The following is a 26071-nucleotide window of genomic DNA, read 5'->3' as shown; positions in this document are numbered from 1 at the left end:
TTAGGGGTAGAAATGTTCAGACACTTCAGGGGCTGTCATTGAAAATCTTAGTGGAGGTAGTTCCTTTCAGGAAAAACAGATCTAGAAGAGCAAAGGTATATTTTAAGTGGAAGGTGGTAGACACAGTCTGAGCATGTTTTGATCATAGTGTGATGACGTGAAAGAAGTGGTATGGATTAGCTGATAATAACATCATGTTTTGTCAGACTAGTAGACTGTGGAATGACATTTCTGTAGATGCAGCAAATAGTGAAAAGAGTTTAGGGAAGGGGCTTATATGAGACAGTGGTGCTGCAATATCATTGAGAGGTGGGAGAATTTCTACTGTTGATTAAGTAGTGTCAATAACTTGTAACTTGTACTACAGGCATTAACTTGAACACAATAAGACCATTTCTGGCAAACCTGCCATCAAAACTGATGTTTCTGTTACCTAATTAAAAATCATATGTATGCCGAGGAAGCAGTGACATACAGAAAATGATATTATCAAGCATTATTTTCTTTTAGAGCACGTGTCACATGATGCGGTTTCATGCTCAGCCTCTTGCTTTAGCCAGTAATACAACTTCTTCTGTGAAGAAAATCTCAAAAGGTGAGTCCATGGTATGTAAAATTTTGCAGTGAGTAGCAAAACATAGAAAAATGTAGTTGTATTTTTTTCTCATTCCTTTCTCCTCATTCATTTTTTGGACTTTAGTACCCAAAAAGATAACTACAAATAAAAAAAATTAAAAACAAAAAAAAAATGATAATTTTAACTGCATTTCTTCTGTTTTAATTTCAGAAAGTTGTTTATAGTGAGTGTGGTATCTGTATGATGTTTTTTAGTGTGTAGTGCACCCAAGAGTTTGTTAAATGTTTATTGTAAGCAAAGATGAGTGCTGATCATAATATGCTGTAAGGACCTTGAGGCATAAAAGTACAGTCAAGGACTGGTCCTAATCCATACATCAAATGATATGCTTCATGATGGAATCTGAGAAACTCTGTAAGTACTGTGGTCTGCAGGCAAATGTCCATGGACTTCCTTGAGTCCACAGTGTGTGCTGCCAGCTTTACATCTTTGAAGAATGTATTTTTTTTAATTTATATCACTGACTCTGACTGCATGATAAACGTCCAGAATGCGTGATTATCACTGAAAGTGGAAAACTGAGGAGACCTGGCTAGGTTGGGATGAACGGGGCAGCTGCTCCAGGTGCAAGGTGTTGGAGGGTACAGTGTCACATTACATTAGCTCATTCTACTGTTAGTAGTGAGAACTTAGCAAAGACCCACCCCTTTAGCTTCTGCATATTGAATTACCTCATTATCTTCTGTCTCTTCACTTTGTACTAAAAAAAAAAAAAAAAAAAAAACTTGTTTCCTACCTTTTCTGCAACAAGTGTAGTCCAGATACAGATTTGCTGTGTCCAGGACTTTTTGTAAGCTGCTGAGCGGTCCTCTTCAATTTTTCCCTTAGATCTGCTTTTATTAGCTTATTAGTCTAGCACTTTCCCAGACTTCTTGTAGGAATTATTGTAGCACACAACAGTGCTACCAGCACTAAACGTTCTACAAGGAAACAGCTCCAGTACTTATCATTAATACCCACCCCTCCAGGCATGTCTAAAGGTCCATTCTCTGTGCTTTCTCCTATTAGCCTGGTGAGCTTGGGCATCCTGAGTCAATGTAGCAACTGCCTTATGTACACTGACAACCCTTTCCTCTTACCTCCCAACACTCAGACTTGCGAGAGATGCACTTGTATATCCAAATTGGAAGCCATGCACTCTGCAATCAAGATCAGAATACCTGGTCAAGAAGAGAAGGTCAACACTTGCACCACAACACATGGAACACATAGCCCTCCAGAACACACACCAGCACTGCCTTCACATAAAAACACAAACCACACACCCACCTTCGCGGAGGCTCTCAATAAAAATCTACACAAACAGCAGAGACCTCCAAGGCAGAAACGCATTTGACCACCACAACACAACACTAATTATGAGATGCATCATCATCATCATCATCTTCTTTCGGCTGTTCCCGTTAGGGGTCGCCACAGCGGTTCATCTGTTTCCATTTCTTCCTGTCATCTACATCTTGCTCTGTCACACTAACCACCTGCATGTCCTCTCTCACCACATCCATAAACCTTATCTTAGGCCTTCCTCTTTTCCTGTTACCTGCTAGCTTCATCCTTAGCATCTTTTTCCCAGTATACTCAGCATCCCTCCTCAGCACATGTCCAGACTAATATAATCTTGCCTCTCTGGCTTTGTCTCCAAACCTTCCAACCTGGACTGACCCTCTAATATACTTATTCCTAATCCTGTCCTCCCTTGTCACACCCAGTGCAAATCTTAACATCTTTAACTCTGCCATATCCAGCTCTAACTCCTGCCTTTTTGTCAATGCCACCTTCTCCAGCCCATATAACATAGCTGGTCTCACTAACCTCTTGTAGACCTTCCCTTACTGGTACTCATCTGTCACAAATCACTCCTGACACTCTTCTCCACTCACTCCATCCTGCCTGTACTGTCTTCCTCACCTCTCTTCCACACTCACCATTACTCTGAACTATTGATCCCAAGAATTTAAACTCATCCACCTTTGCCACCTCTATTCCTTGCATCCTCACCATTCCTCTATCCTCCCTCTCATTCACACACATGTATTCTGTCTTAGTCCTGCTGACTTTCATTCCTCTTCTCTCTAGAGCATATCTCCATCTCTCCAGGGTCTCCTCCACCTGTTCCCTACTCTCACTACAGATCACAATGTCATCTGCAAACATCATAGTCCACTGGGACTCCTGTCTGATCTTGTCTGTCAACCTGTCCATCACCATTGCAAATAAGAAAGGGCTCAGAGCTGATCCTTGATGTAATCCCACCTCCACCTTAAACGCATCCGTCACTCCCACCACATACCTCATGCATAACTCTCCTAAACAGTGTGCCACTCAACCAAAGCCCCTAAGGCAAAACAGCTTGCCCAACACACTAGTCATAGGTGACTCGATAGTGAGGCACACTGATGTCCCACTCACTAAGTTGAATAAGGAGAAAGTAACAGTCAGCTGCCTGTCACTTGCCAGGAACGCCACATAGCGCACGCACTCAGGTCCCTCAATAACAGGTACAAATATGACTCTGCCATTATACATGTGGGTGTGAATGACCTGAGGCGTACCTCCCTGGACTACATGAAAAGAGACAAGAAGGAACTCTCGAATTATGTAGCCCAGATGGGTATGACCCTAGCCCTGAGCAGCCTCCTGCCATCACCCAGAATGATATCACAGTACAAGCAGAAAATGATTGATTTCAACAATTGGCTAAGTTTCTGGTGTCATTCTAAGGGGATCCAGTATCTGTCTGCCTGGGATGATGTGATTGACAGACCTAGATGCTTTGCCAGCGATGGCCTGCATCTGTCACCCCTGGGCTTCCGGATACTGGCCAAGGCTTTTGCTACCCCCATTGTGCCTTTTTAGGCGGTGTCCCAGACACCAAATTACCACCATAACAGCTACAAACAAATGCAGTCTGAGGGAAATGCTGCTCAACCCACAAACCACAAGTCCTATAGCAGGTCAAAATTCACCAACGAACAACACAAGTTAGTGCCAGCGTTATTGCGATCTGGTGCCTCGCCTTCAAATGGATCCATTTGAAGGCGAAAAGCCGAGGTACCAGATCGCAATAAACGTTGGCTTGGCACTGGCTTCTTGTGTTGTTCGTAAATGCTGCTCAACGTTTGAAGTCTAAATCTCAAAATGCACTCACTCGAAGCACTCCTTAAAATGGAGAACATCAACATTTGTGCTGTAACAGAGACCTGGTTCAAGGCAGCAGATAGCAGCCCTGCAATACCAGACTGTAACTCATTCCATACCTTTCGGCCCCAGAACTTGAACCGAAGCTCCAAAGGCGGTGGTGTTTCCATATTCATAAAGGATGTGCACACCTCCAGACTGGTAGCCTGACATGAGGCATCAGAGATAGTTCAGGTGCAGCTAACATTGGATAAGAGAGAGATTCAGGTCGTAACCTGCTATAGGTCCCCAACCATGACCCAAGACTCGCACTCCACGTTCCTAAACACCCTGGAGAACATTGGGGTCCAACCTAACACTCTCATACTGGGTGACTTCAACTATCTTTTTATTAACTGGAAAAACTACTCGTGTACCAATACACTTGCCCAACGTTTCCTGGAATTCATTAATTCCAGTGCCCTGGACCAGCTCATTTTTAACCCCACTAGAGGTAACAACATCCTTGACCTGGTCATTACTAACATGGGTGACTGTTGCTCTGCACCAGTAGTCAACTCCTTCCTGGCTACATCCGACCACAAACTAATCACAGATTCAGTGCCAACTTTACCCTTCTCTCCCCCACCAAAGGACCAATCACAATATCAGTAGATTGCCAGACAACCAGTATTACTGCTGCACAGGTTAAAACAGCACTGTCCAAGGCCAAGAATGCAGCTTCTGTGGGACCTGATAATACCCCTGGCTGTGTTCTACATGAACTACAGAGTGAACCGGCACCTCACCTGTGTGCCCTGTTCAGTCACAGCCTCAACTCAGGCTTTGTCCCTACCAAATGGCGCACTGCTACAGTCATCCCTCCCCACAAATGAGGAGCGACTTCAGACCCAGGGAACTATTGCCCCATTAGCCTGACGAGTCTGGTATGCAAAACTATGGAACGCATCTTCATGGACCTAATAAACAAAGATATAGGGAACCTCCAAACTCTGGATCCCACACAGTTTGGTTTTGTGACGGGTAGATCATGCCTGCTCAACTTGGTCAACTTCTTTGAGTCAGTCACCAGAGCTGTGGATGAAGGCAAGGTTGTTCATACAGCCTACATGGATCCTACCAAGGCATTTGATACCATTCACCACTCAGGAATCATAGAAAAACTCACTAACTCGCTAGGCATCAACCCCTATGTCACTAGGTGGGTTTCAAACTGGCTCACAGATAGAACCCACAGTGTGAAAGTAGCTGGCTCCAAATTAGATTGCCGACCAGTCATGAGTGGAGTCCCACAGGGTTCGGTCTTGGGTCCTGTCCTGTTTGGTATCTACTTCTCTGAAGTCCAGGCCAACACGAAGGGACTCTGGCTGACAAGGTTTGCAGACGATTGCAAGTTGGGAGCCATAATTAACTCCCCCAAGTGATGACATCCTACAAAAAGGCCTCACTGAGACCAATGACTGGTGTCAGAACCATGGCCTTAAGCTTAATGCCAACAAATGTCGTCATCCCCTTTGGAAAAAACCCGGTTCCCATAAATTACCACGTCAATGGTAGTCCACTGAATACAGAAGGTGTCATAAGAGATCTGGGAACACAGGTTGACAGCAAACTCTCTTTTGACCACCACATTGCTAGTGTGGTCAGAAAGTCCTTCTATGTGGCACAACTCATTACTGCATCCAGGAAGAATGAGGTCATAGTCTCCCTCTACTCTTCCCTCATTAGGTCAATCATCGAGTACAATGCCCCATTTGCATGTACCTCACTAGAAACCTACAACAACTGGAGAGGCCACAGAAATACCTCAAAAGAGGATCTTGGGCCTTAAACACTTATCCTATATGGACAGACTCAAAAACTCCAACTATTCTCTGTCTCATATCGCCTAATTAGAGGCGATCTCTGCTTGACTTACAAAGCGATGTCTGACCCAGCTCTTTTAGAAATGCTACATCTAAAGAAATCCCAATCCCTTCACACTACACGCTCCAGAGATCTCAACCTCATTACCACAATCAACAGAACAAGCTGGAGGGACAGGTTCATAACACAGAGACTGCGTATGCTATGGAATAGACTTTGCATGCATGTCAAGCAGTGTGCCTCACTGGCCGTCTTCAAGCCTAATCTTGATGAGTGTATGGAAAGTAGAAAATTCACCGTGGGGATCACTCCAGTGGCTCTACTTGACAGAGGCACTGGGAACTAAGATCGGGTGGCAGGATGCCAGAGTAATCTTATGGGCTAGGCTTGTAAAGGCTCTAGGGCCATTAGCCTAGTACACACCTATGAACCTATTCTAATAATTTAATTCTACAACTAGCCATGCTTTTAAGATGAACTCAAAGCTGATACTTAAGGTTTGCTAGAGTTTGGGCACAAAGATATTATGTACAGCTGTCTGACTTTGTCTCAAAATATTTACCTCGGTCCTCAGACTGAATATCTTTGTGTTTAGTCTGTAGAAAATCCTTTCTAGAGTGGTTGGTTTCCTCTTTGGATTGCTTGACATCCTTTGCTTATAAGTTAATATGTAAGTACTAGGTTAGCTGCCGTTATGGGCCATTTTAAGACTAGCCAGTTCCCCTCTTTGTGCTCAAAATAACCTATCCCGTTTGGCTATAGATTGTCCTTGGCCACCCCATGGTCAATAGTTTGTTCATACCATAGATCATTTGAGGTTACCCATACATGGAATAAAGCATTTATGAACTGCTTCTGTCCATTAGAAGTACAAGGGTAGTCCTGGGGTAAACCTTCTGTTTCATATCCATAAATCTAGGTTGTGTTTGAATATGGACAGGGATGAACTTTTGTTTTATGTGGATGGGGTGTATGTTCCATTGCAGCGGTATCTTCTGGGAGATGCATTGCAAAAGAGGTTTAGATCCCTAGACCCAACGTTTCTGATGCCGTTTGATTTGCTGATGTGCAATAAATCCATCAATAATGGGTCGGAGGATGCTTTGTATGCCTGCTATAGGAGTCTTCAGGATACCAAGTGTAGGGACAGTATCATGGTAAATATGGAGCCTGCCCCGCTGTCATGCTTATATTTTTATTTTTTTATTTTTATTTTACATTTGTTTACCAGGAAAGTCCGACTGGAACAAGGTCCATTTACAGCGGAGGCCCGGGGAGGAAAGCTTGATAACATAATGGTACAAATACAACAAATGACAAAAATAATTTCTGTACAGACTCGTATATACAATATATTTGCTACCTTTTGCTCAACCCAGTAGTGTTTCCACATTGTTTTGAGTACAGTTTGTACACACCTGTGATTTTTTTCTTTGTTTTTGTATAGGCAATGTTTTGCCTTCAGATATTTAATGCACTGCTTTCTTGCATAGTAGATGTATGCAGACTATGAATCAGCATGCTCTTTGCACTTACCCCAGCTGTAGTTTAGTCACTCTGTTAGTCTTCTATTAGTCTTGTCTGCCCCCTTATCTATCTTCTTGGTGTATGTGATGTTAATGCAGATTAAGTTGGTAGTGCAGTCTTTATTTTGATATCCATCAGGTGAGTTGTTAAACCATGCAACTGTCTTTTCACTTAGAATACCTCTGGATCACCTCTTGATTAGGAGCAGTGTTGCTTTATGTTAAATCTGACTTTTTTAAAGGTATACCGATGGAGTTTAATATTCATTTGCAAAAGGAACACATTTGTCACTACCAGTGTGAAATGTGAGTGTGTTGGCATTACTACTGTTATTTACATGTTTTAATGAAGAACAATTACTGAAAGCATACTGAAATAAGTGACTTTCTATGCATCTAAAACAAGGAGGTTCACATTGTCCTAACATGCTGTAAAAGTTTCTGTAGTTATAATCTGTGCCTAACAATGCATGTGTCCTGAAACTCTGGAATGGAATGAATTTTTTTTTTAATATATTTTCGTAGAATTAAAAGAGTATTATGATAACTACCTGCCACCTGTCACTGTGCAGCCTTCGCAGCATTCTTTTCTTCCAGCATCTGTATTAGAAAGAAACATGGTGGATTTGAGTGCAGTTCAAGAATGGGAGACCGAGTGGAATAACCAAGGGCTTGTATCTCGCCTTTCCCCAGAGGTAATGCTATCCCTGTTCTCATGTTGTTCATATTTCCTGTGATCTGTGCATAATTCTGTTACATAAGCAAAGCTTTGAAGATGAAATGTATAGGTGTAAATAATTACTGGGTACTTTAGTTATTGTGGGATTTTCATATCTGCAGAACACTGCTGCAGTGACCGAGAGTCCTCCCAGCTGTCAGGGATCAAGACAGCAGTATGAAGGATGAAGAAAACTAATAATTTTTAAAAGTTCATCACAATCAAAAACACAAATCCCAGATCAGTGATGCACAGATGCTGTGCTTTTGCCCCTTAAATAGTCCCAAAACCAGCAAATCTACAATAGTCTCATAGCATTTAGAGAACCCCCTCTAGTATAGACCCTTTATAGAGCACCACATTAGTATAGCCGCTATTTAGAGCACCCAGTTATACCACACCCCTTCATTTTCTCTCCCCACTGTGAAAATAGGATTTAACCTAGCATTATGGATGGTCAGTTTCCCTCCATTTCTCCTACCAGCCTAATTGACATGGGTATCCTGAGGCAGTATAGCAACTGCTTCATGTACATTGACAACCCTCTACTCCTAGATCACTCAAGTGCAGTTTGTGAGACATAGATTTACACTAACAATCTGGAATCCTTGCTGTCTCACGCATATTACAGTAACAATGAACAGGTTGTCAGCTCACATACTACACCTTCTGTGCAAATCATGCACTCCACACATAAGCCATTGTACGCAGAGGTACTCACTAGAAACCTACCTAAACACCAGAGACCTTCCAAACACAAACATGCTACACCTAATACAGCACCTACAGCACTCAACACACACAAAAACACAAGCCCCATTGTCTCACCAAGTAAGCCCCTAAGGCAAGGTACATAGGTGGTAATCCATTAAGTACAGAAGAAGTAATTAGGGACCTGGGGACCCAAGTTGATAGCAATCTCTCATTTGACAACCACGTGGCCAAAGTGGTTAGAAAAACATTTTATATAGCCCACCTAATCATGAAGGGATTCACATCTAGATCAGGGGAGGTCATCGTGCCTCTTTACTCATTCCTCATCAGGCCCATAATTGAGTACAATGCCCCTTTTGGGATGTACCTTACCAGACACCTGCAGCAACTGGAAAGACCCCAAAAGTACCTCACCAAGAGGATCAAAGGGCTCAAACAGATGCCATATGCTGCCCGGTTAAAGAAACTCCAGCTCTACTCAGTGGCATACCGCCTGTTCAGAGGCGATCTGTGCCTGATGTATAAAGCCATGTCCAACCCGGAATTAATGGACATGCTGCACCTCAGAAAATCCAATCCCATCAAGCTATGCGCTCGAGAGACTTGACCCTCAGCACTGAAATAAATAGGACGTGCTGGAGGGACAGATTCATAACCCAGAGGCTCCCTTCACTATGGAATAAAATCCCAGTCCAGGTTAGGCAGAGTCCCTCATTGACTCTCTTCAAGAGGAATCTTGATGAGTGGATGGGAGATCGTAGGTTTACCCTGGGTATCACTTCTGTGTCACTGTTAGACAGAGGCACAGTATACTAACCTCGAAAAACGGCATAGCAAAATAAATTTAAAATGGGTGGCGAAAGCCAAACACATTCTGGCTAGGCTTATAAATGCCCTAGGGCAGATAGCCTAGTATGAACCTATGAACCTATGATCCCAATTTTGTAGGCATAGGTGACTCCATTGTGAGACACACACATGTCCCACTCACCAGGCTGGACAAGGAGAAAGTTATGGTCCGCTGTCTGGTGCCAGGATCCGTCAGATCACACATGCACTTAAGTCTCTCAACAAGTACTGTTATGACTCCATCATAGTTCATGTTGGTGTGAATGACTTGAGATGTACCTCACTGGACTATATAAAGAGAGGCATGATTGAGGTCTTTGAATGTGTGTCCCAGGCAGGTATGTCCCTAACCTTGAGCAGCATTCTACCCTTACTTAGGATGATACCACAATATAAACAAAACATGATTGACTTCAACAATTGGCTTAGTTTCTGGAGTCATTCTAAGGGGATCCAGTTTCTGTCAGCCTGGGATGACATGGTTGATAGACCACTTGCTTTGCCAGAGATGGTCTTCACCTGTTACCTCTAGGCTTCCAGTTACTGGCTAAGGCACTTTCCTCCCCCATAGTGCCTTTTTTAGGCAAGGTCTCAAGAACAAAATTTCTGACATGAAAATATAATTCACAAATAAATTAAAGGTTATGCTGCTGAATGCTAGGAGTTTAAATCAGAAACTGTACTCTCTGGAAGCACTCCTCTCCCTGTAGGATATTGATGTTTATGCAGTCACAGAAACTTGGTTCAGGGCTAAAGAGAGTACCCCAGCCTTGCAGGGCTGCAATGCCTTCCACACTTTCAGACCGCAAAGTGAACATGTGAGAGCCAAAGGAGGAGGAGTATCTATCTTCATCAAAGATAAATATCTAATTTGGTTAGGCAGGAAAACTCCATGGATTTACTCCAAGTTCAGCTAACTGTGGGTAAGAGCCCCCTTCAAGTCATCTTTTAGCTATAGGCCCCTTTCAGTGAGCCAAGATACCCATGCTGCTTATTTGGACCTACTTGAATCAATAGATTACAACCAAACACTCTAATCATGGGCGTTAACTGTCCCTCCATGGACTGGGAAACGTATACAAGTACCGGCATGCTCGCACAAAAGTTCCTGGACTTTATTTGTTCCAGGGCATTGATGTTAACAGTATGCGACCCCACAAGGGGATCAAATATTTTCAACCTGGTCTTCACCAACATGGGTGACTGTTGCACCACAACAAGTGTAAGGACCCTTGCTAGTTAAATCTGATCACAAATTGGTCACATTTGAAGTAGCTATAAGATCTGAACCCCTCTTTGGTGAAATCAGGATAAAAAAGTTCACCAAACCTAATTGTACCCTGCTAAAGGATGGCATAAATAATTTCCAAGCTCCTGTTCCCACAGACGGCATTGACAACTATACTAAGGTATACAAATGCCCTGTGCAAACATTTACACAAATGTATTGACACAGCTGTACCTGATAAGATCAAAACAAGATCCTCAAGAAAAAACAAGCCTCCCTGGTAGACGTCTGACATTAATAAGTTACACAACAAGAGGAAGAAGTTGCTGTCTAAGAATAAAAAAGAGCTGTCCCAAAAAAGTTGCTATTTTGGAAGACTATTTTCCTGGTGGCTGTGGTTGCGGCTAGGCTGTTTTACAGCATTGCAGGCTTTATCCTCGGTGCCTGCATATCTGATTTTCCGTAGGGATAGAGTTTCCCTTAGGACGGATCCCACTCTTTTGTCTAAGGTGGTTTTTGAGTCTACCCTGAATCAGCTCATCCACTTAGCTGTGTTTTCCCAAACCTTAGTAATAAGGAAGAATGTTTTCTGCATTGCTGTGAAGCTCATAGACAGCTGAGATTTTATCTGGATGGGACCAAAGCCTTTAGAAAATTAGATTAACTTTGCCTCTTGCTCTAAGGCCTGGCTAAACAAACTGGTGTCAAAGATGACATTGTCCAAATGTCTGTCTAAATGCATTTCCTTTGGATGTAATTTGAGAGGAAAGTTTTTACATATGAAGCCCAAAGGTCATTCTACTAGAGCAGTGGCTACTTTTATGGCTTTTTTTTCTAGAGCTTATATTGATGTTTGTGCTACTGCCACTTTGGCTGGTACTTGTACTTTTGTGTCCCAGCCTTGTTTGGTTCCATCGTTTTATGGAGTGTTCTCTCCTAGGGCCACCTTGGGATGAGATTTGGTTGGGGAGCTGAAGTCTGATGGGAAACCAACATTGAATATGAAAATTATATACATACTGTGGTGATAGATCTGTGTTGTGCTTTTCTGTCTGTTTCAACCATCCCTACTTTCTGTCTTCATCTTGTGGGGTATTTTGTCTTGGGCAGTGGGCAGCCAAGCTGTCAAGGTGATCATCTTTCCATCTTGGACTCCTATACTAATGCCCTGGTATATTTATATCTGGCATGTTTAATATTGATGGGAGGAGCAAATTAGATTTGAGATAGATGAGAAAGAGCAGGGTATTATGGGTAGAGGAGGCAGAGCTCCGGGGATGAAGTATTTTGGAATGACCAGCGTCAGATCCCATAACATACATGTTGAGACAGACTGAAATGGACAACACTGATCCATATTTGATGAGTACATAAGTTTTGTTTATCTTATTAACTCTCTGTTTCCAACTTCAAACAAAATAAATATTTTGAATTGCTACTAGTTATTTAATCTGTACTTCCCTATAACTGTTGGACCTGCTGCTTTCTGTAAAATAGTTAAGAATTTTCAGTAATAACTTTTCAGTAGGTCGAGGCCCTGTGTTGGAGAAATGTTTACTTTTAAATATGTATCCGTGTACTAAACACCTCTGTATTTCTCAAACTATGGCTGAAATGTTCCCATCAGGGGCTAGTTCTCTAGTCTGGTAAACAGACAGTAAATAGAAATTGTTCAGAAAAAGGAGGCAACAGACCACAGCTGTAAATAACATAAAACACTTTTAATCCAAAAACAGATGTCAGGTGAGCACTTTCGTGGACTAAGCCACTTCATCAGACAATGTAATGAAAAAAGCTTTCAAGTTTTATACCCAGCAATTCAATCAATTATGCTAATGCATAGCCCTTCCCTTCTGACTTAGTCATACTGCATTCAGCATAAATTCTTCTCCAGTTAAAATATAAACACAAAATTCCTTTCTGAAACTCTTAACAGTTAGAACTCTATATAAAACAGAAATTAAGCTTTCTATATAAAATTTACTATAACGATATAGAAATATTATAAAAAAAACATTTTAAAACATGCATATGTATACACATGAAATAGCATAGCATAGAGATCACAAACTACTTTTTTAATTCTCTAGCTAATAAAATAGGCTTAATATTCAATTTATCATTGAGGCCCTTTCCCATATGTGCCCTGAGGCTCACTATCCATTCTAGCTCTTTAGTTTCTGTCTTCAGCTTAACATCTCCCCCTCTACAGTTATTGACAACTCTGTCAATTACCATAAATTTAAAAGTATGTGTAACTCCATGCCTCTCAACATGCTTTGCCAGAGCTTTGGTGTCTGCCATCCTCATGTTCCTTCATCCGAAAACTCCACCTTAGAACTCAAAAAAACATATTTTTTCATCTTATCTTTGTTTTTGTGTTATTTTAATGCCTCAAAATCACTCCAAGTGCTTCTTTTACAATTTTAATGTGTTTCTCTCAAAATGGCGGATGATGGGGCCTGCCCTGGTAATGTGATGTTATTTTCTTGCTTTCCTTCCTTTTTCCCAGAATACATTTCAAGTCCTCTTTATATGACTCATGCCAGACATAAGGAAGTGGTGCTGTTTTCTCATGCCATTAAAATATAATGGCAGGACTGTGAAGCACTGTCATCTAAACACACCTTCTGTAAAAGAGCTGCTTCTCTGTTTACCTGACTGAGCCTCATTTATCTCTCTCACAGAGCTTGTGCTATACTATAAATAGCCGTTAGCTACTTGCAGCAAAAGAAAGCAGATAAAAAACAGTTTTTTGTAAGAGGAGTCTTTTGTAGTCCTAACAAACTTGATAAACCCTCCCCCATACTCTCATGCCAAGGTGTGAAAACTCTCACTGCAGTAAATGATTCCTTGCAGTACATTTACAAGTGACAAGTAGTAGGACTCTAAAGTTAGTCTGTCTGCTACTTCCCAATGCCTTCAGAGTGAGGATTTTTCTCTCTCATGAATGATGCAGACTTAAAATGTGCGTTACTAGTTCAATTATTTCTGTCATGTTCCCCCTCCTTTTTTCTACTTCATATTTATTTAAACTTTGATAACCATGAAAGTAAACTGGTTCCAGGATCCTTTTCAGCCACAACATAAGCTGCACTGGCAAAGATAATAACAGTTATTAAATGCACTTATCAATACAAATAACAAAATACTGACAGACATTGACCAAGATTGCATGTGGAACACACAACCAATGTGTGACCAAGTAAATCATTGAGCAAAATTTACTAGAATGTATACATTAAGAATGCTTAACTATAAATTTGTTGTAGGCACACACATTGTGTGTGTGTGTGTGTGTGTGTGTGTGTGTGCATTAAACATAGCTAAGTACTTCTGATTTCCTTTTCTTAGTGTTCTTAATGCAAGGACACATAGTAAATGTATGTTAAAGTAACTTCAGCTGTATATTATGGTTGCTCTCTGACAATGCAAGGACTGACTCAAAGTCGTTAGGAATCTCTTACAATGGATCTGCGTGTACCAGATATGCATCCCCCTCTGGAAGGATATCACACAAAGCATAAAAGACCTTTTTTATGAACAACCTAGTTATCCGCGGTGGTGGTGCTGCGGTAGCGTTGTTGCCTCACAGTAAGATGCTGACCGGTTCGACTCTCAGCTAGAGCGTCTTCTGCATGAATGGGCGTGTCTTCGTTTAAGGTTGTGTGTCAGGGCTGGCAACTCGGCACGTAAAAATCAACTGCCAATCATTAGCGGACCGGAGTTCCGCTGTGGCGACCCCTAACCGGGAAAAGCCGAAAGACACAACAACATCAGTGCACTTAGTTGATAGGGTTGTCACCTGACTCTCTTTCTGCAGTTCTGGCCTGTGTGTGTGTGTGTGTGTGTGTGTGTGTGTGTGTGTGTGTGTGTGTGTGGGGTTGAAAATGGTAAATGCATTTATACTTTACAAGAAAAAATATTTACTGACTTTTCTCTAAATGTCACAGAAATCTTTGCAACTACTCATAAGTTATCTTAACACAAACTATTATAAATAACATTTAAAGATTAGAATTTCAATACTGGGTTGCTGCTTATGTAAATTTGTCAGAAGAGCTGACAATTTCCTTTAAACCTCTGACTGATCTAATTGCTTTGTTTTGCTATGAAAGGGGAGTGTTAAGTTCTCCTCCCCTCTTCAATAAAAACAGTGGAAACAATTCCACAGCTTTCTGTCTTTTTTTATATCAGCTGCTATGTTCCTGACAGCAGGATTAATTGTCCATCTAAGATTGACAGCAGTACCTGACCGGGCAAACTACAGATTTAACTGTGTCTATGATATGTCATGCAGGTGGAGACTAACTTCTCTGCAAAGTATGTGAGAAGTTGAGTTTAAAAAAATAAGTAGGTGGGCTTTCCCTTCCTTTGACTCCAATGCAAGGAAATAAAAGTTTTAAAAACTACAAGCAGATTTCTGATACATACATAATGCTGGAACCATATTGTAGGGAGAAAAGAAACCCAACGATTGAGTTAAACTGTATGAGAGGGTGGAGTGCTCCTGTAACCTCAGTGTTGTCATGCCAACATAAAAGGAGGTGCAGACTAGTCAAAGCCATAGCCTGAAGCTCAATGCCAAAAAGTGTATTGTCATTCCCTTTGGTAAAAACTCTGTACCCATGAACTACCACATAAGTGGTAGTCTACTTAATGCCGAAAGTGTGATGAGACCTTGGGACACAGGTGGACAGTAATCTCTCCTTTGATAATCACATCACCACAGTGGTCAGGAAATCCTTCTACGTGGCTCACCTCATCACAAAAGGTTTCTCATCCAGAAAAAAAGAGGTCATTGTTCCCCTCTACTCATCACTCATTAGACCCATTATAGAGTACAACGCCCCTTTTGGTATGTACCTCACAAGACAGCTACAACAACTGGAAAGGCCACAGAAATACCTCACAAAGAGGATTACTGGCCTCAAACAGATGCCCTACGCAGACCATCTCAAAAAACTCCAGCTTTACTCTGTCGCATATCGCCTACTCCGAGGCAATCTCTGCCTAACATACAAAGCTATGTCAAACCCAGAGCTGTTGGACATGCTCCACTTAAAGAAATCCCAATCCCTCCGAGCTACACGCTGTAGGGACCTAAACCTTGTCACCACAATAAACAGAACATGCTGGAGGGATAGATTCCTGTCCCAGAGACTTCCCATACTCTGGAACAGACTACCTATCTATGTCAAACATAGCTTCTCATTAGCACTCTTCAAGAAAAATCTTGATGATTGGATGGGAAATAGGAAATTCACCCCAGGGATCACTTCTGTGGCTCTGCTCGACAGGGGCACAGGAAAATAATTTTCTTGGGTGGCAAAAGCCAGGGTACCTTTTGGCTAGGCTTATATAGGCCCTAGGGTTAATAGCCTAGTACCTACCTATGAACCTATAATTTCTGTTTTATACAGAGTTCTGACTGTTAAGTGAATTTCAGAAAGGAATTTTGTGTTTGTATTTTAACTGGAGAATAATTTATGCTGAATGCAGTATGACTTTAAGTCAGAAGGGAAGGGCTATGCATTAGCATAATTAATTGAATTGCTGGGTATAAAACCTGAAAGGTTTTTTCATTACATTGTCTGATGAAGTGCCTTAGTCTATGAAAGCGCTCACCTGACATCTGTTTCTGGGTTAAACGTGTTTTATGCTATTTACAGCTGTGGTCTGTTGCCTCCTTGTTTTTATGAATTGACTGTTGGTTGGGGTCACTGTTTGCCATTACCACATATTTTTTGCTTCTTGTTAGAAATTGTTCAGAGTTTATTTCAAATTTATCTGCTGTAACTGTGCCTGTCCTCATTACTGGACCAAGTTTTGGCATGGTACTGGAGTAAGGAGCAATAATTAAACTGCAGCTTTACCACATCTAACTGAGGTACTTGTGATGTAGTAAACCTCTTTGTATTACAAGTTGATGCTAGTCAGATTGGTACTGGTGCAGTAGTTTTTGAGTGTATGGTGTGAGAGAGTTTATCTGTCAGGTGATACATGCTGAGATTGAAAAAGAACTGCTTGCAGTTTCATATGGGTGTGAGTTGTCTTCAGCATTTTTGTGGAAAGGAAGCTCAATTTGAGAGTGACCATCAGGCACTACAGAGTATTTTCCTGAATGCTGGCGCAAGATATCACCAAGGTTGCTGTTGCCTTTACAGAAGTACAACCTGAAAGTGAGTTGTAGGAGGTTGTATACTTATCTCAGATATGCTGAATTATTCATACTTACAGGATCTGTTGGGTAATGAGCAGCAGTTAACTGGGTTATACTTCAGTTATCCACTACAGAAAAAGGGCTTAAACTGAGATGCATTGAGGAAGACCCTAAGAATTGCTAAAAGAAGTTTCCTTGAAAGTGTGGACAGAGCCAAAAAGTGTCATTCCTCCCCAAAATTGATCATATTTTTGTTGGAGGAGGAGTTTAATAGTAGACAAACTGATTATTTCAAATCAGTTGAGAAAAGAAATGCTGGAAAGGATACACAGGTCTCATTTGGTAACAGTCATGTGTAACGAAAAAACATATAGCAATAGTTCAATGAGGTGATGATTTAGTGTTATTAAAGTAATTGTACATGTTTGATATCATTAGTGCAAAATTCCACTGTGAAAAAGATACTCCTAGAATCCTGTAAATGAGTAAACTAAATTGAAAGAAAGAATCCTAAATGATTGAGTGTATTTAAATTCAAATGGCTAGTTAAAATATATTGTTTCCTGTTGAGAAGGAGCATGCTACAATGGTACCTTTTAAAATGTTTTGTTCGTTTTGCACTGTAAACTGCAAAGATGCAATGAATCATGTAATGTGGATTGTAGTGTTGTCTGCATAGAAAAGTTATTGAGCTAGTATCACATTGTCTTGCATCCATTTATTTCATATTAAACAGAATCTATGTATTTCAGAAGGAACCATTCTGATTCATTTACAGGATTATCTTATAGCTATTTAATAGTAGACAATGATGAGAGGGATTTGTTAACCACATTACTGAGCTGTACCTGCCTAAATACCACTGGGCACCATAGACTAAGACACTTCTGAGGTTTCCTGTCTACACTCCAGGGATAACTTTGCCATAAGCTGTGGAGTGACTGTGAGGCATTCAGATCACCCTACGTATGGAATATTATGTCATATTAATGAACTTGGAGTAAGAATTTGTTTTCTGTTTATAATGAAAGTAAGGTTAAAGGAATTTCTTACAGTAGTTTTCAATTTTAGGAAATTAAGTTGAGATTATTTAAAAAGACAGTCTGAGACTGGCTAAGGAATTAAATGAAAAAAGTCTGGTTTCCTTACAGCTGATGCATTTAATTTCTTGCGAATCTGAACTAACTATATTGGTGAATATTTGTTGCTAACTTGACTGATTCTTATTGAATTGTAATCTGTGAAAGTGAATATAGACACAAAGGGGGTAGGGGTGGGTGGGCTTGTGTTTATAGGTTGCAGTAAAATAAGTCCACCATGAGCTTATATGGTGCAGTGTCACTACTTTCCCTTGTGATATAGACTACTCAATCCTCTCTAAAAGGGAGAAGGTCACAGTAAGTAGCACGTCCTTTTACATTGTGGACTTTTTCTTCAACCCCTAATGTAGAGTTTATCTGGCTGTCAGTGTAATGCTACCATCCTGTGAGGGTGAAATCTTGGGTACAGGCAAGGACAGTTGGTTTGTTATATGACTCCTCAATTTTAATATTGTTGGCAAGCTTGTATACTGTTTATAATATCAGTGAAGCACTCAAGTTTGCTCGTTCTTTTGAATTCTGATCCTGTCAGGAAGCATATAGTACCATTTATGATCAGTGATGCACCCATTCTTTTGAATGCTGATGTTTAACACTACATGTGATGAACCATCTTGTGTACAGCTTTTGAGTATTGAGGGGAAGTAAGTGAGGTTATTTTGTCATAATTTCAAATGTTTAGTAGGAGTAAAAAGAGATAGATTAACATTTTTAAACTCGTATCTTCTACAGGATTACAGATCTCGGAAATGTCAGAGATTACAAAAGCGAATTAAAGACCAGTTGCGCAACTACACTCAGCAGTACGTAGAGTCCCAGAATATGTCAAATTCTGCTTCTGATCTTTTAGATGTCTTGAAGTCTTACAGTGTAGCAGGAGATGATATTTTGACAAAAGGATCACGTTTCACTCACACAGAACGCTTCACATTCTCTCGGGTAGGTGCATATTTGTTCGAGTCTTGTAATGGATGCAGTTTTTAAACCGTTTATTTTACCCCCATGATGTGATGAATGTACAGGGTTTAGGATCTTGGTCTGTTTCAGAGTCAGTTTGTGAGATTACAATCACACTGCACTGCTAATTATTTAATGTACATTAAAAATCACAGGTTTGCAAATGACAGTTTTTGCTACCAGTTTTGTTTAGCTTCATGAAATAATGTTTTAAAACTGTTTTGTTTCTTTATATAAAGTGAAGATTTGTTTTTTTTAAACCCTAGGAACATGAACAGCTTGTAAGCCAAATGCAGACTGCAGCAGAAAACCTTCCTTCAACAAAGAAATCTGAACAGGTAAAGTAAGTAACCATACCGTTTCACATCAGTATAGTGATAGTCCATTATGGATACAGTTCTATATTCTATGTATGCACTAAGGTATGCAGTTTTGTCTGATACTTAACTGAGCCCAGAGTAACACAGAATTTTCTATTGAATAGAAATATATTTGTGTTTATGCATGCAACTTTAGTGCACTTCCTTTCTTTTTTGCCGTCCAGAAGTATTACTCTTGTGTAAACACAAGGACATTTGTTGGGCCACACCTGTACAGTACATCTTGAATCACTGCTGAACTCCCATTAATATATTACCGAATCAGAAACCTAGACATTTTGGAAAGTCACAGTGGTATACCTGTGTAGACTGGCGCACATCCTCTCTCTTTATGTGTGTGTTTATACTTTACTTGCCCCCCTTAATTATACTCCTCTGATTACAGATAGCTGCATTGTATGGTGAACTCTGTCCCATCTTTTGCTGCCATATGATCTCTCTACTCAGTTTGTATCTCCATTGAGCCTGCAAGTCTCTTCCTTCCCTGCCTGTTAAAGAGATTCAGCAGCAGTAAACATTTGTCTGATTTTTGGTATTAATGGACATGCTGAGTCCAGCCCTCCCCCTTCCTGGTCTCTCTTCCCTTGTCTCTTGCTTACTCTCTCCTTATGGTGAGGTTTAGCTTCCCCCAAACTTCTTCATAGATTCATAGATCATTATTAGGCTAACAACCTGGTGGGCCTTTCTTAAGCTTAGCCAAGTTTTCCTGAAAGAATGGCATCCTGTATCCAAATGGGAAATTGAGGGCCAGGCAAAGACACAAGACTTGTTCCTAATGTTCCCTCTTTCCAAAGAAGGCTGTTGGAGATGTGCAGGTTCAGTCCCCTGACTTCTTGGGTGGTCCCATTCTGCTGGTTATTCTGAAGGGCATTAAGGATATTAGATGTGACCATCTGTTACAGTAGCCCCAGTGATCAGGACATTGGTAATTTCCACTCTCAAGAGGTTATTGATCTGGTTGGAGGTCTCCTAGTCAGGTTTTATACTGTGTGCAGCAGCCCTCATGTAAGTTCTCATGATTCAGAGCTTTGTCACACATCTGCGACATAAGGAGTCTAGAACACTGCATAGACTTGCAAAGTGCACCTTAGTTTCCTTAGCTTTAATCATTGAGGATGCTAAATTGTTTAGCACACATGGTTCATTTTTAGAAGGACCTAATGAAACGTGAGTAATATGGATGAGGATCTGCCAGTCAGGGAAGCAATAGAGAAAATTAAAACAGAAGCTATAGCATCCTCCGTTCTGATGAACTAAGTGATTTGTGTCATTTACAGATTGGATGAAGGTTCCGCCAGAGCTATGAGTGCTGGCATAACTAAGTACAGACAGACCTGGCTCAGGGTCCCTGACTTCATTTAATACACAAAGGTGGCTTTAATGAACTCCCTGTCCTAATAGGTTCGTAGGTTCATAGGTTCATAGGTTCTGTTTGGAGAGGAGGTCAGCAGGTTCCTCAAGAACATGGAGTAGCAAAGCAAATCCCTGACAGTTGCGGGAATGATGATTCAACCACTTCAGTCCCCACTTAAAATTCTGTGTTGCTGAGTGAGTCACTTAAGTGCATTTTTCTTCCCGGTTGCCACCCGAATGACATACATGTGCCTAGTAGACTTAACATGTTAATAGATGAATTAAAAAAAACGTGTGGTAGACTGCATGGGTTGTATAGCCTATCTACAGATGTCAGAGGTGTGGCTTGTTGAATGATGAGGATCCATCTTGGTAAAAAGACCCCTCAAAATACTCTGTGCCATGTTGTCTGTCCTTTGTAGTTTCTTAGTTGCTGGAATGATAGAAAAAATGCTTCCATTTTCAGCTACCTATATGTTGTTTCTGTCCTTTGTCTTACAAGGTAGTCTTTATTTTAGTAGCATCCACAGACATTGCACATTTTTTTCTTCCCTAGTAATCTGCCTTATCCAGTAGACACTGAAATGTTACATCTCAGATGTTGTAATTTAAGCACTGAGCAAAGATTTTGCCTACGGATTGATCTGATGTCGTTACTCTTCACTTAAACCTTGACTGTGATTTGGTTCCATATATTGGAACTGACTTGGCCGTTATTCCAGCTCGCGCCCTCCAAAACTCTTGAGCTAAGCTTTACCCATAAAGCTCTTCGCAGGATAACCTAAGATCTCGTTTGCTGCTTTCACTGCCAGACGTGTTTATCAAACAGCTCTTAAACAAGCTAATTTTTCTTTGTGGTAAGTAAAATTTCTCTTCAGATCTCCTTTTCATGGCTTCTTTCCCCTTTTTTATACCCAGCGTCCTCTATTACTGCTTCGTTTCCTAACACGAATAGTGTTTTTCTTGTATGAACCATCATTGGTATTTTTTTCTCCCTTACCGTTAAGGTAATTCTTTGTACCATTGTTGGTACCTTTACTTCCTTTCCTTTCTTTACCGTTCGATAAATTTTTCTTACCATTGTTATGAGTTCTCCAAAAAAATGAAACTTTACACTATAATATCTTAATTTCTTTTCTGCCATCTTTCCTGCCAGTGTATTATTTTTTAATGACTTGAGAAAAACACACAAACTTCTGGTTTCAAGAGATGCCAAAAATGCAAAAGTAAACTACCCTATTCGGATAGACACTCCTTATGTGTGTATTGTTTGGGCCTGGTGCACCTTCAGGAAGACTGTGCCATCTGTCATGGCATTAGTCACCGGGCCCTTAAGAGAAAAAAAACAAGCTCATTCTAATAGGCCTTATTAGCACTGAAAACTGCCTTGAGCTCTTTGGTTCTGTCAGAACTGGAGACCTCCCAGGGTCACAGCTTTGTTGCTGGTTCCGGGGAACATGGTTCCACTCTGGTGTTATCGGAGCCATCCATGCCCCTCGGAGCTTTGGCACACGTTAGCTCGACACTGGCTTCGGCTTCAAAGGCGGGCTTCTTGGTGCTGGGTGGGACCATGGTTGCGAAGGGGTCTATTTTGGTTCCAGGCTCCTGTTCTGTATGGGGAGCCTGCCTTCCAGGCCATGGAGAATGCCTTGTCCACTGCGGGCATACAGTTGACACAGCTTTAGTCAGACCAACGGCCCTGCCCTTCCCCTCACCTGGAGCTTCCTCCAGTCTCTACCCTGGGACAGCGGGCACTGAAGCCTCAGGATCCAACCATAGTGGTCATGTCCTCTTCAGATACCTCTTCGGCCCATCCCACCGAAGATGTACCCCTGAAGAGGAAGTGCAAGATGGAAGCACTTAGACTCCCCTTTAAGTGTCTTTCACTGAAGATACCAATTTCCATGAAAGGGAAGGTTTCCCAAAGTCACCCCCGGAAGATGTCTCCTTTGGAGACGTTCTAGAGAGCCTGAGACAGAGGGATGGTTGGACTTCCCTTTAGCCTTCCTGAGAATAATCGCTATACCTGGAGGCTTTCCGTGCCTGACCATCAACCTCCTGGATCTCAACACCCACTGACAATCTGATTAAATTAATTGCACAGTAGGCTTGGAAGATATCCAATTCTATTGAGCCAGTCCCAAAGAAACCAGACTGTATTTTGTCAGCTCCTCAGGATAAGCAACATTGGGCAAAAGGAATACCAGTAGATGTCATAGTGGTAGAAGTAGCCACCAAAAAGGAACTTGCTTTTGAAAATCCTATTATCCATCCTCACAATAAAGAGTCTAGGATGATGGATAGACTCAGGAAGCTCGTATGTGATGTTCTTCGTGTTTCACTGTTGCAGCCATCACACTTGGGTTTTCTGCCTGCATGTAGCCCTCAGTCGGCCCGAATACCAGAGACTTAGTATTTCTGCGTCGGTTGCTGTCACTCCAGGTCTGACAACAGGTCGTCAGGAGCATAATAACAGGCAGCCGACGCCATTACATCAGTCTTTCTTGCCGAGGAGCCCGAAGCAGAAGTAGTTAGCATGAGTGCCAGTCAGCCGCTACGGAGTTTTCATTTCCAAATTGAATTATCCTAAAGTCTTTTAAAACAAAGTACCTCCATTGGGGTTCCTTTTTTTCTTGCTCTAACTGATTTCAGAAAAAGTTAACAATTGTCTTGCCTGTGGAAAGCAAATACCACACTGAGATTTCCATTCTTACTGCGTCACCTGTTTAGGCCCAGACCATGATGTACCTTGCTGTCGGTTTTGTGCCTTGTTCAACGCCCAAACTATTCGTCGTCGGGTCCTTATTGTCACTAAATACTTTCGTTCTCGATCTCTGTATTCCGAAATGGCTTCAGTAAGCCATCCGTCTACCGATCTTCAAAAAAACATAAGGATAAAGACAGAGACAGACCGCACAGGTCCAAAACTGCCGACGACGCTTCCGTTAAGCTAGTCGCCAGTTCGCTGGTACTCAGTGAGGTGCTTACGCAGCCCCTGATGCCCACTTTAATGGATTCGCAGGCCTCTACCGAGACCCGTTCGGAGTCTGGTATGCCGCGAGAGTCTTCTTCGACTATGGAACCTGCGGATGTCTCTCTACCATGGATGGGTCCGGAGCTGCTGAGCAGGCACCTGCTTCTGAGGAAGTTCTTCGCACTACCGATATTCGACACAAACCGATGACTTCTTCAGTTCTGTCTAAAAGTACCGAGTTTCTAAGGCCAAGAGTACGCGCTATGCCTAAAAAAACGACGACCCAAACTCAAGCACCTGCTTCCTTGCCACAACATCAAATGCTTAAAATGGCAGAAGACCTTATTATGCTGATTAGGTTAAGTCAGCCTTCCCCTGCTAAGAGAAAAATAGACCTGTCCCCAGCAGCTTTAATAGACCAAGAGTCTGATGACTCTGAGGTATCTGATTATGAAGACAAGCCTTTATCTGCTTATAAGGATTCAGATGCAGAGGAATCCATTTCCTCTGCTTCTCCTAAGAGTTTTTTTTTTTTTTGTGAAACCTTACATACTTTAAGAGAGCATTTCCAATGGGAATGCCAAGACTATCCTCAGTCCAAGAAGAGACTCAGAGAATTTCTAGATTTGCCACAACTTAGGCCTTTAGCAATACCCCCAGTCCTGGATGTTGTGGATGATGTCTTTATGGAATCCAGTTTAACTCCTGATACTTTACCCCCTGCTCCTAGAAAACCAGACAGATACTACAGAGTTCTTGACTCTCACAGATTCCTTTTCAAAAATCCTACTGCTGACCCAGAGGTCATCTCCCAGGGGCCTAAAGGTATCAAAGCAACTACAGCTAAGAATCCCACCCTTTCAGACAGGGATTCCAGAGCTTTAGACAGATGGGGTAAGAAAGTATACACCTCTGCAACTCTCGCCATTAGGGCTTTGAATTGCCAGTTTCACATGCTGAAGTACCAACAACATATTATGTTACTTGTTAAGCAAAAAATAACTACCTTTACAGACTGTGAAGAAAATAAAGAATTACAAGAGCTTATGCATTCTGCAAGCCAAGTCAGCAAGCATACTTTGCAATGTGGCTTTGATGCCCTAGAAGCATTCTTGCGGGGCAGCAGTCACTGGTTCTGTACTGAGAGGGCATGCCTGGCTTAAGGAGCAGACCTTATCAGACCATGTCAAATCAAAATTACTAGATGCTCCTTTGAACAAGGGCAATCTGTTTTGCACCGAAGCAGAAGAGGTTCTTAAAAAGATGGAAGAAAAAGCTAAATCTATGCAGACAGTCAAAGATTTTTTACAAGTGCAGCCTCCTAGATTCAGTAGGCATTGCCCCTCGAAACATTGGTCCTTTCCAGCCCCCTCAAGGCCATCTCAAACTAGATCCAGGGGAAACATACCCCCAGACTATAGTCTCAGGGTATGAATGAGATCTAAGCTATGGAGTGCCTCCACTTCAAAAACAGGGAGTGCTAAGCCACCCCCTTGCGGAAAGAATTCATAATAACTTCTCAACTCCACTTGCCACCTCTGCCCCAACTGCTTGTGCCCCTAGGAGGAAAACTTGCCCATCATGCAAAAAACTGGACTTTCATCACCAAAGACCGATGGGTCGTTAACATTGTATCCCAGGGGTACAAATTTTACTTCCACTCACTGCCAACCCCAAAAGGGTTCCCAGACCTTCCTCCAAACCAGTGGGCAGAGGCAATTCAACCTGTTTCTGCGGAACAGATAGGTCAAGGGTTCTATTCTAGACTTTTCCTGGTACCCAGAAAAGAGGGCACTTGGCGCCCAATCCTAGATCTTTCCATTCTAAACCCCTTCCTGGTGGTACCAAAATTCAAAATGCTCACCCTGCAGCAGCTTCTTCCCATTCTGGCCAAAGATGCCTGGTTAGCCACCCTAGACTTAAAAGAAGCCTATCTGCACATCCCTATCAGGGACTCATGCAGGAAATATCTACACTTCAGGGCAGGATCTATGCATTTTCAGTTCCCTGCACTTCCCTTTGGCTTATCCATTGCCTACTGCAGACAGAGAAAAATTCAAATTTACCCGTACTTGGATGACTGCCTGATTCAGGCAGACAGTCAAGAAATGCTGTTGCAGCACCTGACATTTGCAAAAAACCTTCCAACCTCCCTGGGGTATACAATCAATGAAAATAAATCAAAACTAGTCCCCAGTCAAAAGATTGTATTCCTGGGAGCAAGCTTGTATACAGCATCCCAGATGGCATTCCTTACTCCAGAAAAACAAGCCTATCTGACAGACTACTCCACTCAAATGGCCACCAGATCCCAGCTATCCGCAAGGAAAATCCTGCAGGCCCTAGGGTTCATTGCCTCATGCATCCTACTAATTCCATATGCCAGACTGCATATGAGGAAACTTCAGTGGTACTTAAAAAGTATTTGGTGCCAACATTCCCATGACCTGGAGACTGTCATTCCTATC

The 26071-nt window shown here is 41.7% G+C and overlaps 1 protein-coding gene across 1 annotated transcript in view; it reads left to right on the top strand.

The window, feature by feature from the left end:
- CCDC22 (coiled-coil domain containing 22) overlaps positions 1-26071 on the top strand; it is a 645106-nt gene that overhangs the window by 236589 nt on the left and 382446 nt on the right. The window contains exons 5-8 of the mRNA XM_044080125.1: positions 511-595; positions 7693-7862; positions 18672-18878; positions 19163-19234. Coding sequence (XP_043936060.1) covers positions 511-595; positions 7693-7862; positions 18672-18878; positions 19163-19234 — 534 coding nt within the window. The remainder of the gene's footprint in view (positions 1-510; positions 596-7692; positions 7863-18671; positions 18879-19162; positions 19235-26071) is intronic.

The sequence above is a fragment of the Protopterus annectens genome, chromosome 8.part0 (assembly GCF_019279795.1).
Source record: "Protopterus annectens isolate FY-2018-M chromosome 8.part0, PAN1.0, whole genome shotgun sequence".
NCBI lineage: Eukaryota > Metazoa > Chordata > Ceratodontiformes > Protopteridae > Protopterus > Protopterus annectens.
This window is presented reverse-complemented; position numbering and strand designations above follow the sequence as displayed.